Below are 16,269 nucleotides of genomic sequence, written 5' to 3' on the forward strand. Positions count from 1 at the left end.
GGGGACGGGGCGGGGCCGAGCGGGCGGGGCGCCGGGCCCTGGGCTCCCGGAGCCAACTCGGGGCCGAGGCTTCTGGCGACCTTTAACCCCGAAACCAACTTTTCTCCGGACGCACCCAGGTGCTGCCCAGGACCCGCGCGCGCGGGCGCTGCCGAGAACCGGGGCCTCAGGGTCGGCGGTCGGTGGGGAAGGGTTGGGGCGAAATCTCCCGCACCGGGAAGCTGCTGTCGAGCTTCTGCGTCTGGGCGCTGCCCGAGCACCCTCAGCCCACCTGGGGGGTTGCGCACACCGGGCCCACCCTTCCCGGGAAGCGTCACCACCTCATTTCAAATTAACTTGATTAACGAGGTCTTGTCTGCACTTCACCTACTATCGTAAAACCCCTAGGAAGCACTTAGTGAAAGCAGTTGTCTTGATTTTGGAAAGGAGTTGTGGTATTTTTTTTTGTGGCGGGGGAGGAAGGGCAGAGGTGGTCCTCCGCTCCCAGGTGTTCCTCCCTGTCCCCTGCCCCCTGCTGATGTGCCTTCCTGTCCACAGGGATCCCCACCCACCACCCCAGGGTCTACAGCATCCACAGCCGAAATGTCACCCGGTACCCTGCCAATTCTATCGTTGTCGTCGGTGGCTGCCCAGTCTGCAGGTAGGTATGTCCTAGGCTTGGGGGCTGGCCCCCAGGAGCCTCCAAGAACATGAACCAGAACCTCATAAAGGCAGTGGTGGGGGCAGGTCGGCCTTGACTTGGGACAAGCTGTGGTGGAGAGAGTGGGCTCAGTCGTCCTGGGTCGGAACATGATTCATGGGCAAGCGGGGGGGGGGTGTTCCTTTTCTTGGGGGAGTTGAGTGCTTGGGGCCATTGAGTCCCAGGTGAACGGGGTGCAGAACTGTTAACAGTTGGACTGACAGCCTCTCATCCCTGGTTCAGGGACCTGCAAGTTTGCTCTGTTGATTCTTGAAGGTGGTGGAAGGTCCCCTCTGCCCGGGAAGCGCTCGGCCAGGGGAGCCCTGACCCAGAGGGCCAGTGTGTGTGTTCGGGAGCTGGAGGCGCAAGAGGCCAGGGGAGCACTGGCTGGCCCTGCTGCTTCATGCTTGGCAGGGCCGTTAGCTGGGTGAGGATGGAGACGCCGTGGTGCGTTCTTTGCGGCAGGCACGATTTTTCGTATTTGCAAACTGGAGCCTGCAGAAGCTTGTGATGAGTGATTATAGGGCCCGAGGTGCAGCTAGCCAGGTGCTTGTCCTTTGTGGGTACTGAGGAATCACAGCCAGATAAGACTGGGCCCCTGCCCTTGGGGGATTGGCGTGCTCGCACAGTTTAGAAAGTCCGCGCAGACTTGGCAAAGACGGTGTTTGCTGTCTGGAAGGAGGAAGTTCAAGTCTCGGAGGTGGAATTGAGAAACCCTGGCTTACACTTAGACTTAATTTCAAAAGCGTATCTGAAAGGCCCCGAGTGGAGTCAAAGGGAAGTTAATGATTTCAGTGTCATTGGGGGCAGCTGTGGGAAACCAGCACCTGGGAAGAGGGAGGGCATGAGAGATGGGGGCAAAAGGCTGGACCCCCAGAGCCAGCGGCATGCCTAACTAATGGGGGCTGTGGGCAGGGGAGAGCCCCAGGAGCTGTGTGTCAGCCAGGGGACCCCATTTGCAAACCCAGAAAGGGTGTCGCCTCTGACACGGCTGGTGAAACTTAGGCCTTTGGAGAATGTGGAGGAGGCGGTAGGGGAGGGCAGACTGCTACCTGGCTGCCTCCTGAATGCTGCTCTCCCCAGGCGACACTAGGGGCCGTCAGAGCTGTTGGGGTTTGAAGGCCATGGGTGGGCTTGGATTACAGGGGGCATGAACTCCCAGGCTGGTCATGTGCTGCTGGGCCGAGCTCGCGTGTCGAGAGAGCCACCAGGAATCCTGGAAAGTTGCACGAAGAGGTGGATGATGGGAAACCTGCTGTATTGGGCTTTGGGGCTGGTCCTGGGTGCTCTGACCGCTGCTGTGTGTATGGCCCTTCGGTCCACACTCAGCTCAGCTGGAGGATCCCAAGGGCTTGTTTTTGTTTTTTGGGTGGGGGGCATGGTCTTCAAGTGATCTCCCAAGTTTAAGGATGGGTGTCAGGCTGGCAGATTCACAGAGGATCAGGCTGGCTCCTGCTCAGAGTGGCCTGACTGGACTTCCGAGCATCTCAGCCATGCCTGACTGCCAGCTCCCAGCAGAGCCCAGCTTGCGGGAGGGGCCGGGTTCAGATCCTGGTCCTGCCAGCTGGGCCCGTTTGCCCATCTGAGAAGTGGGGGTGTCTAATGGGATGATCTGTGAGGCTCTAGTTGGCCTAAGCCCCTGAGCTCAGGAGCAGAGGCTCCTGAAGGTTGAGATGTCCCCGGGCTGTGACACTTCCAGGCCACTGCCAGGTAGGGAGCATTTTCCCTGATACCTCCTTTTTCCCTCTTTTCGGAGGCCTGTGGCTTCTGTCCCAGGACCCCCAGCCGTGCAGAATCTGGATCAAGGGCGGGGAGGGTCTTTTGGGAACAGGCTTCTTCCCTTTTATGTTGATCACCATTCTCCTGCTTCCGGGTGGTGGGCAGCAGGCAGTGAAGAGGAGTGGGTGCTCCGAGAACAAGTTTGGGGACCCAGTTGGGACCAAAAAATTGGACTCCCCCTGAGGCATGTCCTCCTGCGGGCCCTCCTGTCCGTGGGGTGAGAAGGATGGATGCCAGCAGTGAGGGCACTCCCCGCACTTGGGTCCTTCACATGCAGTGGGTCTGTCCTCCCTGCTGGGGAGTAGGCGGCCCCTTGGCCCCGTGAGGTGGAGCCCGGGGCATGGTTGGCCAGTAGCCTGAGGGGCGGGCAGGGGCGAGGAAGCACTGCTGTGCTTGGGCCTGGGGCGGCTCCTCTCTGGGGAGAATGGAGAGGTTTCCCCTGGGCTAAGTCCAGTGTGACCGCGTCTGTCTGGCGTCACAGGGCTGGGAGATGGGCCCCTTCTCAGTGACCATACTGCTTCCCTTTCCATCCAGCCTGCCAAGCTCTGTCCCTTCCTCCCTGGCAGCTTGGAAGGAATTTGCTGAAGTCACACGTCTGTGATTCCCTCTGAGGGCTGGCGTCAGAGGCCTGTGTCGCTTGTCACTTTGCCATCGTCCAGCCGTCCCTTAGGCAGCCTGACTCCACCTTCTGTTTCTAGCCGGCTGCATGAGCGTTTCTAATGACCCCAGCCCGTGAGTGTGTGGCTCCTTATTTTACCCTGTCTGTGGCCCTTGACCAACTGGGCCTTCTGCCAGGCCCCTGGCCACTGAACTGGTCTTCCTGTGGGTGTGTGGCTGTCCCTAGATGCAGGCCAAGGTGGCAGCACTGTGGGTCTGGGATCCCACGCCTGGCTGGGTTTACCCTGGGCTGTTGAGAGGGTGCCCTGGGCTGCAAGGGTCAAAGTCCGGGCCGTGTGGAAAGCAGGTGCAGAGCCTGGCCTGCTGATACGGGTGTAGTACCATTCGGTATTTAGTTTTGGGGGTGACCTGGGAGGTAAGAGGGAACCTAGGAACAAGTGAGGCCTTGGAAGCCAAGACAGAGGCTCAAGGAACAGCTGTCAGGTCAGATGCTGCACAGAGGTCAAAACAGTAAGGTCCAGGATGTGGCACTGGGTGGTCACCATGGGCGCTGCTGGTGACCCTGGGAGAGTTCCTGGGGGCAGAGGCAGGTCTCGAGGGTGTGAAACAAGGCATGGGTGACAGGTAGAATGTGGAGGAGTCATGAGAGGAGGGGCGTGTGACAGCCTTGGGGAGTTGGCTGTGCCTGGACTGGCTAGAAAACAGGCCTCCAGGATGGGCCATGTGGGCTCTCCCTGGCCTGAGGGGGCAGCAGCAGGCAGACGAGTTGGGTGCACCACGAGTTGGGGCTTGTGCACCGGGCTGCCCTGGGCAGTGTGTGCAGACCGTGGGGCTCAGGGTCTCCAGTGTGGCTGCTCTGGACTGAGCTTGGGTGGTCCAGTGAGGGTCGGGCAGGCCTGACACTCGTGGGCCTCCCCGTCTCTGATCGCAGGCTCAGCCCCTGCTCTAGGCAGCTGGACCTGGGCGTCCTTGGGGGCTGGGGTGGTGGAGCCCCAGGCCCCTGCCCTGGCCAGGCCTGCACTCTGCTTGGAGGCCTGAGATGGCCTGGTCTTTGGGCTTGTTCCCATTGCCGCCGGAGTGGCTGCCGGCTCTGCGGAGGCCCTGAGCACTGCCCCTGACGCGGCAGCTCCCCACCCCCCTCGGCGGCCTGTCGGGAGGGAGTGGAGGCCGGCAGATCCGCCTCCCGCGGTGGGGATGTGACCTGGTCTCTAAAGGGAGCTGGCTGGGTGCTTGGGGCGTCGCACCTGTTCCCTCCCCTTGGCTCCAGGCCTGTGATCACCTGGAGGAAATCCTTTGCCCCCCTTTCCTGAGGAGGCTGCCTTTCTTGAGGGCGGGTCTTGGGGCTGCTCCCGGGCTGGATGCTGCCTTGAGCCACCCTGTGCTGGGTGGAGTGTGGGGCGAGTGAGGAGTGCTGGAGCAGGGGGCACTGGCTGCCGGGCTCACAGGGTGGCTCCCTGGCTCTGGGTGGGAGTGTGGCTTGTTCCCAGCACACAGCCAGCTGCCTGAACAGGGCATGCCCTGCTCTGGGCTCCAGCTTCCTGGAAGGGGACAGTGATGGATGGTACTTGGGTGAGTGCAGGAGGTGAAGAGGAGACGTCCTTCCTGGTTGGGTGCTCGGCCTGGGGACGCCCTGGGGACATGTGGGCTGCAGGGCCTCCATCTTGCTCCTCCTGGAGGCCACACAGGCCTGCTGTCTGGGCAGTGATGTCAGTGGAATCCAGTGGCCACTTTCCTCAGGTCAGTCAGGAGTTAAATAAGCGTTTTCAGAATTAGTCAGTTCTCTAATTTCTCCAGCTTCCATATCCTTCCCTGAAACCCCCCCCTCCACACACACCTATTGCTCAAGAATGGGGGCGGGGCCTGCAGCCACTTGTTGGCAGTGGATTCTTAGCCAGTTGATGGGTTGAAACTCACTCGCCCGGGACTGATTGGGGCTGATCAGGCGTTGGAGAGGGAGCAAGTGTGGGCTGTTGGGGACAGGCTGGTAGGAGGGCAGCTCTTCCCCTGGGCAGGGCTCTCCGCACCCCATGCTTGGTCAGGGTGTCCCCTCCCTCCCATGGGGGCTCCACAGGACTGGATACAGGAGTGTGTGTTGCTGCATAAGAATTGGCCTAGAGACCAGGCTGTATTTCTCAATTCAGAAGATTTGGAATTTTTAAACTAAATTACTGCAACACTGCTTTGGAGGTCTGGGGCAGTGCCCTTAGTCATGTTCATATTTCTGCAGCAAGATGTGAATATTTGCATTCAGTGGGTAAATCAGGTTGGGTCACCCGTGGCTGGCAGGTGAGTTGGCTTCTTACTGAAAAGGCTCTGCTTTCTGAGCTTTTTGGCATTTCGAGCTGTGGGTAAGAGGTACAGACTCTTGAGGTGGCAGGTGTGCCACCTGAGGACTGCCCCCATGCTCAGAGCCTCCTGCGGGCCGGGCAGACACCATTTTCTGGTCCCGCAGGCTTGGGCCATTGCCCTCGGTGGAAGGTGGTCTGGGTCTGGTCACGGACTCGCTAGCAGGGACGAATTCGGCTCAGCTCCCTCGTTCCTGAAGGGAAATGCCCTCAATCTGTATGAGGACACAGCTGCCTAGTGGCCTGGCCCAATGAGGGGACAGTGAGGTGGGTGCTGTGCTCCGGTGGACGGGGCTCAGGAGGGGCTCTTGGGGGGGCATTGTGCAGGTCTCAAACCTGTGCTCCCGACGGAGGACATCAGAAAGGGTGGCTCGGGCTGCCAGTTGGCTCTGGTCAGAAAACACTGCAGGTTTGAGGAATGAGGGGGCTCCTCGTGTCCGGGAGGCCGAGCAGCTCCCCGGGCAGAGCGTGGGAGGCACGGGCCTCGAGGCTGGTCTGACGCTGCTCTGGCGGCTTCCGAGAATCAGTGCTCAGCGGGGCCAGTCCCTCTGGGCTTCCGCCGGCTTTCCAGTGTAGACCAGGCTTTGTGGTCTGGATAGAGAAAGGGAAGAGGCAGGTGGGGGCTGCTGCCCATTGACATTTGATCCCAGAGCACAGCACCCAGCAGATGGGACCCTCTGTGCTCTGGTTCACAGGGCAGCACTGCTGGGAGACTGCAGCAGGCTGGAGGGCTTCACCCCTTGCAGGACACTGAGGGGACAGGGATGGCCCTGGCCCAGCCTTCCTCCAGCCATCTCCTGGAGCCTTTGAGCAGACACACTGGGTTTTGGGCTCTGCCTCTTAACAGCTTTGTGTCAGGTGAGATAATACAGTGTCCAGCCTGGGTAGGTGCTCAGCTAGGTAATCACTGTCCCTGGAGGCGATGCTGGGCGAGGACTTGGCTACTCCTTCAGGGGGCAGGCTTTTCCTCTGGAAGGTTCTTGGTTGATGCAGGTGACCTGGGTGTGAGGCCTGGTTTGCAGGTGACCTGGGTGTGAGGCCTGGTTTGCTTTGCCCTCTGTTTTTCACTGGACGCTCTAACAGGATGTGCAGACCCGTGTGGTTCTCGGGGTTTTAGCTGTAGGAGGAAACAGAACGTGGGGCCTCCGTCATGCCAGAACTCTCGAGTGGTCTGAGGCTGCCTCCAGCGCCTCTGGAAGTGGCTTGATTAGCATCAGTAGTTGTAGGAGCTGTTGGCCATGACTGGACAGAGCAGGTGTGTTCCCAGCGAAGGGCAGCCTGTCATGTCCACCTGTTCGTGGGGACACAGCTGGTGGTGACTCAGGGCCTTCCTGAAGTCCCCATCCCCTACTTTTGCAGCATAGCCTTAGGCGTTTTTTCGGCTGGATTTTTTTTTTTTTTTAAAGCTGAGCCATCCTGCTGCCTGTTGGCAGCTCAGCGGCAGCTCCGCTCGGGCCGGGAATTGAACCAGCAACCCTGTTGCTCAGAGCTCGCACTCTTGAGCAAGCTCTTAACCAACTGAGCCACTCGGCCGGCCCTTCAGCTGGTTCTTATGCCACCTGCCCCGACACGTGGCCTGAGAAGGCCCTGAAGCTGGGGCAGATGTGGTGTGGGCTCCACTTGGCTGGGTCTGGACTCGCACGGGGAGGGCTGAAGAAGTGTGAGGAGACGACCGCCTTTGTAGTAGTTGTAAGAAATGGTAACTGCGACACAAATTCAGGCCTGCTGATAAGCTGTCCCCATGGATCTGGCCTTGCCTGTGCTCCAGGCTAGCCAGTCAGCACACACTGGAGGGGTGGCATCAGTGAGTGTGGGGAACACTGGGTGAAACAAAGTTCATCGGATATCTTCTCTGCAGGACTTCTCAGGGTCTTTCCTAAACTAATGCACATTGTGATTCCAAGGGTGGGAAGAGGCAGTTTACCCAAATTGACCAAAGAACTGCCCCACTTTCTTTTTTGTAGAGCTTATCAAAGAGAGACTAGTGTTTCAGGGTGAGCACCTTGGGAAATGCTTCTAGAATGTACTGTGTCCCTTGTAGATGTGTTCTAGGTAGTTCCCTCCTGAGTGGGTGGGTGCGAAGTGGCTTTGACCTTGTCTTCAAGTAGTTGAAAGGCAGACTTCCTTTAGTCTGGTATTTTTTTCATGGTTCCTAGCGGGGCAGGGAGCAGGTCCCACTGTCATTCATGTCTGGTGCCTGCTCTGCAGGGCCGTGGGCCGTGCTGGAGCTGACCCCCGCAGCCCCCACAGCTGCGAGGTACACGTTGCCTGGCAGGCAGCTCAGCAGCCTTAGCATTTGGAGCGAAGGAGGCCGTTTTGGTGCATTTCACCTTGATTCCTGCTTTCTGCTTTTTTAAAAAAAGATTTTATTGGGGAATTGGGGGAGGGGGACAGACAAGTTCCTGTCCTTTTGTTCTTCAGTCTAGTTGTGGAGGACGTCGCTTCACTGGCCCAAGTTGGTATTATCATTGCGCTCTTCCCGGGTGAGGCGATCACTAACTGGCCATTGGATGGCCGCTCACGGCAGCTCATGAAAGCGCATGCCCGCTGCCGGCCAGCCCCACTGCAGACTATGTCGTTGCTGGCGACTCAAAGCAGCCCAGCTCCAGGTTGAGCTGTTGTTCACCATCTTAGCTGTAGAGGGCAGTGTCACTGGCCCTTATGTGGATCCAAACCCGGGTCCTGCTGCTCAGAGCTGGCGTCCCAAACCAGCTCTTAACCACTGCGCCCCTCTGCCGGCCTGTTTGCGCTTCTGTTTATTAAGTGGAACCTCTCCACGCCAGGTGGTAAAACCAGGCGCAGCAGCAGCATGCAGAACGCTGTAGGCATAAAGGATCCTTAGTAGTAGTTGCCGATGATGGAGGCTGAGGATTGGTCAGAGTGGCTTCAGAAAGATCGAGGAAGCTGGGATGGACAAGTGGGGGCCATGGGAATGGGTCTTCTAGGGGGCGAGTGACGAGTTGTCCACTTTAGCAATGCGAGGTAAGCGTGAAGTGTTTTCCGTTTCAAGCAACAGGAAGGGGCGGTCAGGCCCTCCGGACCTGCAGTCGTGGCCTTTGCTTCCTGCCAAACCCTTTCCCACTTCAGGACAGTCTCATTTCTTCTGCTGAAGCGTCTCGCCCACCACAGGCCCTCAGCTCAGTGGGTGGACAAGGGCTGGAGGTGCCCGGCCACCCAAGGAGGAGCTCGCTCCTGCTGCTTTCTCTGGCTCCCTGGGTGAGCACGTCTCATCTGGGCTGAGCTGGGTATTGTGGTTCTCATTGAATTCCAGCTCTGTGTCCAGGACTTCCCAGAAGGAGCCCAAGGAGCAGTGGTGGGCTGCGCACACCTGCTTCCCGCTTCTTGGGCCTTTGAAAATGACCCTGGAGTCTGAGTGGTGACTTCAGGTCTCTGCAGCTATACTCACTGCACAAGATTTGGGTGATGTCCCCTAGGTGTGTTAGGTATTATGTGCTGTGCACATTAAAGGTAAACTTGACTTTTTTCTTCTGAAGAGGAAGCTTGGAAATTTCTCAAGCGGCCTTCTAGACATTGTGTGAACTTGGCTGATTTTAATCTTTCACTAAAATCTGCTCCCTTCCCCCCCAAAACAAAAGGTGAACAAAATTCTGAACTCGATCCCTATTTTTGGAATTTCCCTCTGGGAGACGAAAAACCCAATCTCATTTCAACATTGGGAAAGAATACTCTAAAATGATTTGGTTTTCTTGGTCTTGCTGTTTTCAGAGACGTGAGAATTTTTATAGAAACTACCATTTGCTTCTTGTTCCTTCTTTTGTAAAAGAAAACGTGGCAGGTTATCTGGCAGCCGACATTGGTGCCTTTGTAGGGGACGGTGCCTTCCAGGAAGTCGTCTTCCCTCACCTTTTCTGGGCAGGGACTGATCGTGGTCTGCCTTCCCCTCTGTCCCCGGCACCCGCTGTCACTGTGAGGGTGGGGAGGAGCTCAGTGTCGGGGGTCCGATGGGACATCAGGCCGAGCGCCCTAACCCAAGTCCCTCTCTTTCTGCAGAGTTGGGGTGCTGGAGGACTCCTTCACCTTCCTGGGCATCTTCTTGGCCATCGTCTTGTTCCCCTTTGGGTTCATCTGCTGTTTTGCCTTGAGGAAGCGAAGATGTCCCAACTGTGGAGCAAGCTTCACCTAAAGGGAACAACACCCACGGCGTTCCTACACCCAGCTTTTTCTAATGTAAATGTTGTGTACAGTAGCTTTATTTGATTACGCTTCAGGACTGTTTTGTAAAGTGAGGTGGGCTAGAGTGGGCATGTGCGAGCCAGTCTCGGGCTCGGGTCACAGAGTGGACACAGCAACACTGCTCCCAGGGTCAGGGACAACTCAGTAAAGCACTGCTTTTATTTTTTGCAGTCTTCAATTTGAGAAAGGTGAGAAATACTGTTTTAAATAAATGAAATTCATACCGTTGTTTACCTGGTTCTGCTTATTCGGTGTTTATACACTGCTACTTCTAGAAGTAAAGTTTTGTTTGGAAACTTTCAAACATACACAAAATAGAGAACAGAATAACAAACCCATCCCCTAGTTTCAGCGCTGCTCAATTATGGCCAGTACTCATCCACTGTGATTTCCTGATAGGCATTTACACCTCAAGAAATGTTCTTGTTTTCAAGTTCTTTTATTACTATCGTGAAACGTAATACCTTGACATTTACAGAGCATGCACCTCACTGCCAAGGACAAGGCAAGCCCCCCGACCTGTGTGAGGCAGGTAAGTGACACTAGTCCATTCTGTGAAGGTGAGGGCTGCGTGGGTTGAGTGGGCCTGCAGACTGCATCAAACAGCCCAGGGCCTCCTGTCCCCTGTAACAAAGCCAGACGAGCCCAGAATGGATAGAGTCCCCGAAGCTCGGTTGTGGCCTGCCCCCACTTCTCCCTTATTAACATACTTCCCAAAGTCTACACCTCATTCCCACCCCCACTGTGCATTTAATGGGCCTCTGTGAACCCCACTCTTACCTAAGTGGTGAGAGCACCGGTGGGCCACTTAACTGAACTTGTGGTTTCTTTGCTGGCTGGAGCGTCTTCTGTCTCAAGACAGTGTGTGGCTTGACAACTGCACTTTTCCTGAGTCGGTCCTGGGGTAGCCCTCAGTCCTGTGCCATCAGCCCTCCTTTAACAACCAGCCAGGAGGACAGGACCATGAACCGGAGTGTCACACACGTACACTGGTTTTACCTGCATTTGACCTTGGCCAATTTCAGGCTTATCGAAAAATATTCAAGGTGAGATCAAAGGAGCTCAAGACCAAAGGGGGCTTGATAATCAACAAGCCCCCTCCCTTGCCCACACAGTGACTGGGCGGGGTGAATTTTAATCACGATTCTCCACTCCAAATAGGGCCTAACCCCCGACAGCCAGAGACGAACTTGGCCACCTGCTCCGAGTTCCCTTCCATAGAAGCCCAGGCTCCCAGGCAGGTGTCAGCTAAAATCCAGACCCTTGCAGCCACCAGGCTCAGGCTCAGAGGTCCGCCTGGCTTTATAAGCAGATTACAGGGCAGTCAATACCTGACTGAAAAGTGGAGGAACTCGGACCCCAAATTAGCAATGGGGGCAGCTTTGGTCAACTAGCTTAGCAAGGGCACCCTGGTTTCCATATGTGGCACCCTCAGATGCACGTACGTGTCACCCTATGAGCCAGACCCATGTGTAGAATGGCCTGCTGGGTTTTCATTGGTCAATCCGGTTGGTAACTCAGAACTATGAAATTCAGTAGCTGTTGGAAATTATTCAAGTACTACTAATATCATGGCTGTCATAGGGACAGGCTAGTCTTGGCTCTACAGCTGTGTCTAAATCATGGGGAAATTTGGGATTTCTCCATCATGGGCAGCTCTGAATTTGATTAAACAAAAATTAAAATTTTTTAAGTTAAAAAATTAAATTTTATATAATATCCTCATAATTTATATTGCTTAAAATTATTTGCATGTGAAGATGCAAATTGATATAATGTTTCTTTAGATAAACATCATAATGCTACTTAAGAGCAGGTGCTTTATAAAATAAAACTGGTCTCGTTTGCACTGAGGTACAGAAAGCCAGTCATGAAAGCATAGACTATCCCTTATTTTGGCTATTTAAAAATTAATCAGAATATTTTAAAAATGATACAGTAAGGATTGGAACCAAATTTACTCTTTTTTTTAACAGAACAGGAAGAAGACATTTTAAATGATTGAGTTGGCCACTACACTAATTTATCTTAGAGAACGCATTGATTTGCTCAAGTAGAAGACATTTAAAGCCAGGCGCCTTCTGGTGAGGCAGGTACAGCGCACACCAACGTACAGCGTCTTCTGCAAGTGAGAACTAACAGTACAAGGTCCAGGACTCCTTGGCCACCTGTTCACTGAATGATTGGTGCCGATCGGTCATTTGTCACTGTCGGTCGGAGTTTCACAGTAGCAAAGGGGTTTTCTCCACTGTGGAGGAAGAAAAAAATGTCTGCAGAAATGCTACAAGATGGGAATTTGATTTTAAAACAGCTATAAACGATTATTCTTGCTCTGTAAAGTTATATAGTTCCTATACATTCCAGACAGCATTTTCTGAATAGGAAAATTTCACTCTGGCAGTTCTCTCCATGCCACCAGTTAGAGAACTATCCAATTTTAAACACTGGACACAGGAGAGCCCAGCTCTAGTCTTCTAGGGGAGTGGGTTATGTGGGAGAGCCACATAGGCCTGGGTCTGGATTAAGTTGCCAAACAGTGAGTGACCAGGAGACCACCCTTTGGATCTGGGCAGGTGCCTCCCTGGACTGGGAGAGGAACAAGGTGGCGGCCTTCTGACCCCACAGGCCCGAGGCCTTTCTCAGGATCGGGTTTCCTGGGCTGTGCACCGAGGAAGGCCCTTCTGGGGGGCGCTACAGACAACTCACCAGCTCGGAAGGGCTTTAAGGAGAAAATTAAACATACCAAGCAGAGGAAACTTACCCGAGGAAAGGAAGCTTGGCAGTCCCATTTGTATTATTCTGTGGGAAAGATAAAGATGACGTTTATCGAAGGCTCATGAAATTGAGACATTTAAAATAAAACGTAAAGGCATCTAAAACATAGGGACTGTTTAAAGCTATGAATGTTTAAAAGTGTCCTGGAGTCTCAATTCATTTGACACTATCTAAATATCTGTAAATTCACGTGAAAGAATAAAGGCAAGAACAGAAAACACTTTAAAAGATAGTGATGGACCCTCCCAAGTGTTGGGACATGTCAGACTCGGGCAATGGCAGGGCCTGTGCCTTGCCCCTGGCCTTACGGGTGCAAGGCGAGTGGCTGACTGCAGTTGGCTTTCTGGGAGCCCACTCATGAATGATGCCATGAAAAAACTCTGTTAAGTGACAATAAAACCTTGTTGGGTTTTGGTGCCAATAGACTGGTGCCAACTGCTACCCAGAGATCCTGTAGGAAGTTCCATCAAGTGAGGAAAAGAGAAGATCAACCACGCAGACACTGCGTTGCCTCTGGTGCCTCTGGTGCCGCCGGGGGCCTCCCTCCCTCCCAGGGACATGGGGGCTCCCGCTGAGGCCAGGGACCAGGTGTGCCTTCTTTCCTTCATTCCAAAGAGCCTGCAGGCTTTAAGCATCTGCCTTACACAGGCTCCAGCTGTTCTAAGAAACCACACGAGTCCAGACTCCTGGGCTCACTCAGATGGCCGTCCAGCAGAGGGCAGTGTGCTGCTGTGTGACCAACGCCGCCAGACCCGACTGTCCCGAAAGCTCCCAGGACTGTGTCTCAGGGCACAGACCTCTGAACACGGACTAGATGAGCTCCTGTCACTTTACCTGGGGGCTGAAACCCAGTCCAGGGCTCGGCTGGGTTTTACCCTACTGACTCAAGGTGGAGGTGGGGGTCGGGGGGTGCTAGGGACACCGGGGCTACTTCAAACCTGGCCTGCTGTCTCTGGGCCTCTGAGGACCTCACATCTTGACCTTAAACTCCAGGGCCAGCAAGGCCATCCCGATGGTAAGCCTGGCACCAGGAGGCAGCACCCCGGTGCGGTGTCTACTTTTCTTACTGCAGCCCAAAGCAGCTGCTTAGCGCTAAAGGCTTTAAACGGTTTAAATGCCCCAGAGCAAGCACTTCTGGTGTAACATTATTATAGGACAATTAACGGTTAATTTATGATTTACTTAAAAACTACACCAGGATGCCTGTAATGCAACCCTACCTGTGCTCAGAGTGCTGGCGTTAACGTACCCCCCTCAAGTGTGACGCCCAGGAGAGAGCCCGAGGGTTGGGGAGGCACCGAGTCTGCAGGTGAAAGGTCCCTGTGGCCACAGGTCAGCAGGAAGCGCACTTCCTGCCACCCCAGGAGTGGCTCCACGCGACACTGGAAACCACTTCTTCCTGCCTTACTTGGGGCAGAACCGGGCCTGCCTCCCATGTGTGTCCTCAAATCTGAGGAGAGCCCTGTACACACCAGCTGTCCTCAGGGCCAAACCCTGGAGCTGGTTCCTGAGGGCCTCCCGCCCTCATCAGACCGCAACTGGAGTTCAGCACCTTGTGTTATCTGGGTGCTTACCCCACAGCATTTGAGGGGAACAAAGGTGGAATAGAAATACTCTCCCATCCTTGAAAGCGAAGTGACCAGAAGTAACCTGTGCTGTGAAGGAGGGGAAAACGTAACTCCAAGGTGACAGTCTGAAGCCATGTAGTGACGGGCACATGCGGCGGGTCCTGGTTTGTACCCTGTGCCCCCGGCAAGCCCACTCCCAGACGGCACAAGCAGCACACACGCACAGGCTCTGAGCAGCCCTGTCAGAACAGCCCAAATGTCCATCCACAGAAGGGACAACAGCTTTCTATCAGCGAATGCCACACAACGGAACACCACAGGACAGTTGACATGAGGCCTGGACCAGAGGGACCACCTCAGTGTCCAAAGTCAGGCCAGTCTGGACTGTGAGAAGGGACGGGGCAGAGGAGGACGGGCAGGCTGGGGGCTGGTCATGTTCTGGTTCCTGACCTGGTCCTGGTTACACCCAGTTGCTTTGTGAAAAGTACATGGTATTCTTCAGTTTACTATAAAAAACAGGACATTTTCCGAAAGCTTCCCCCTTTAACACCTCCCACCAAGCCCAATGCCATGGCACAACTCCAGTGTCCCCAAACCCACCTCTTCCCACACTCCTTGTCCTCTCAGTGAAGGGCACCTCCAGGCCCGATGTGGCACTGCCCTCATTCACTCCATGACAAACGCTCACGTTAGCTCCGAAGCCTTCAGAACGTCCCCATCCAACCTGACCACACAGCCCCATCCCTCACTGTCCCGCCCGCTGCCTCCGAAAGCTCCAGTCTGAGCGTGCCCGTCCACTGCCTCCAGCCTCTGCCCTCCGCACCCTCCATCAGCTGGCAGATGCTGCCTTGTCCAGTGGACACCAAGGTCTCTGGAGGCCTTTCCTGGACCTGTCGGTATGGCTCCCGCCAGGCCCTGGGCCCCTTCTGTCCCCTCAGTACACACAGTGTGCAGGGCACACAGCATATGCACAGACCACATCTGGAGTTAAGCTGCCCAAGGTCCTGCAGCCAATCGGCAGAAAAACGGACCCTCCACACGTCATGGTCGGTTTGTGTCCCATCTTATGCTTCTCAGACTTTACAGAGCAAGACTGAAGCACCGGTGCCTCTGGCTGGGCCAGCACCCCGGTTGCTTGGTCTGCGTCCCCTCTAGGTGTCCAGCACGGTGCTGGTCCAGAGTGCACTCAACAAGACAGGAGGTCCTCAAGGCCCGAAACCAGGCGCCGACAGGCCAGGCATGTCACTTGGAGTGGAGCGGGCTGCCCGCGAGAACCCACACCAGCCGACGGGCCAAGCAGAACAGGCAGGCTAAGCACATCTGGTGATTCCCCCACAAAACCCCCAAACACAAGTGCGCCTGGAGCGGGCACCTGCTGCCTCACATGGCGTCCATTCCACCCCTTCCTTGGGTGCCCCACCACAGGCCCGCTTGCCTTGTAGGGGACTACTGGGTCCCAGCTTATGGGGTCCTGGTCAGCTCAGACCACCCAGCACAGCCTGATTCCCAGGCCGCAGGCAGACAGAGAGAGCGAGGCCTCCATGGCTCAGTCAGGGCGAGGCGGGTTCCACTGACAATGCTGAGTGGGGAGCCCTCCACCGTCTGCCTGCTGCTGTGGGAACGGAGCCCACACGGCAGGCAGGGCGGGCGCCTGCCCTCTCTGGACTGCTGACCCCACGAAACACCATCCCTTCAACTCAGAAGCCAGCTGGAGGTCAGCTCTGATGCCTGCAGCACAGCGGCCCTGATACCTGTTTAAATGTTAACAGTGACTGCCAGCCCTCTGATGTGGGCTGGACTTATCTCCCAGTTCACAACCTCTGATCTATTAAAACGGGGACACTGATGCCCAGCCAGGGAAAAGCCAACTGTCCTGGGTCACAGGGCTCTTTTCTGAAACCAAGGTGCCCTCTTTGTGGAGAGGAGGTGTGAACGCGGCCGCTCGCAGGGCCTGCGCTTCCGGCTCTCACGAGGCGCTTGGAGATGAAAGGGGGCTTGGTGCTCTGGGTGCCTTTTAAAGCCTAGTTATCTGATTATTTAAAACTGCGGCAGCTACAGCAGAGAAGGACACGCTTCGCTCCCAGCGACTGCTCCCTGAGCCTGAGGGAGAAGGCTGCGTCCCAGATCTTTTGTGATGTGATAGCCAGGGCAGCCACGGGGCTGTCTCGGTTAGTGGGTTCAGGAACATCCGCCACTATAGTGGGTGGCTCCCAGGGTCGGGTATTCACTGTACACCCGAGTGTCCTGGTGTTTAAACAAACTCCACGGGTAACTGATGGTTGGTTGTAAAAACTGTATAAAACTCTAAGGT

The 16,269-nt window shown here is 55.5% G+C and overlaps 2 protein-coding genes across 2 annotated transcripts in view; one reads left to right on the forward strand and one right to left on the reverse strand.

The window, feature by feature from the left end:
- BRI3 (brain protein I3) overlaps positions 1-9,843 on the forward strand; it is a 17,261-nt gene extending 7,418 nt beyond the window's left edge. The window contains exons 2-3 of the mRNA XM_019637497.1: positions 538-640; positions 9,433-9,843. Of these exons, the coding sequence (XP_019493042.1) occupies positions 538-640; positions 9,433-9,565 (236 nt within the window). The 3' untranslated portion in view covers positions 9,566-9,843. The remainder of the gene's footprint in view (positions 1-537; positions 641-9,432) is intronic.
- A 1,706-nt stretch (positions 9,844-11,549) lies between these two features.
- Positions 11,550-16,269, reverse strand: part of BAIAP2L1 (BAR/IMD domain containing adaptor protein 2 like 1) — a 72,596-nt gene continuing 67,876 nt past the window's right edge. Inside the window, exons 13-14 of the mRNA XM_019637495.1 lie at positions 12,377-12,414; positions 11,550-11,863 (exon numbers count right to left, since the gene is read on the reverse strand). Coding sequence (XP_019493040.1) covers positions 11,788-11,863; positions 12,377-12,414 — 114 coding nt within the window. The 3' untranslated portion in view covers positions 11,550-11,787. The remainder of the gene's footprint in view (positions 11,864-12,376; positions 12,415-16,269) is intronic.

Source organism: Hipposideros armiger, unplaced genomic scaffold (assembly GCF_001890085.2).
Source record: "Hipposideros armiger isolate ML-2016 unplaced genomic scaffold, ASM189008v1 scaffold_33, whole genome shotgun sequence".
NCBI lineage: Eukaryota > Metazoa > Chordata > Mammalia > Chiroptera > Hipposideridae > Hipposideros > Hipposideros armiger.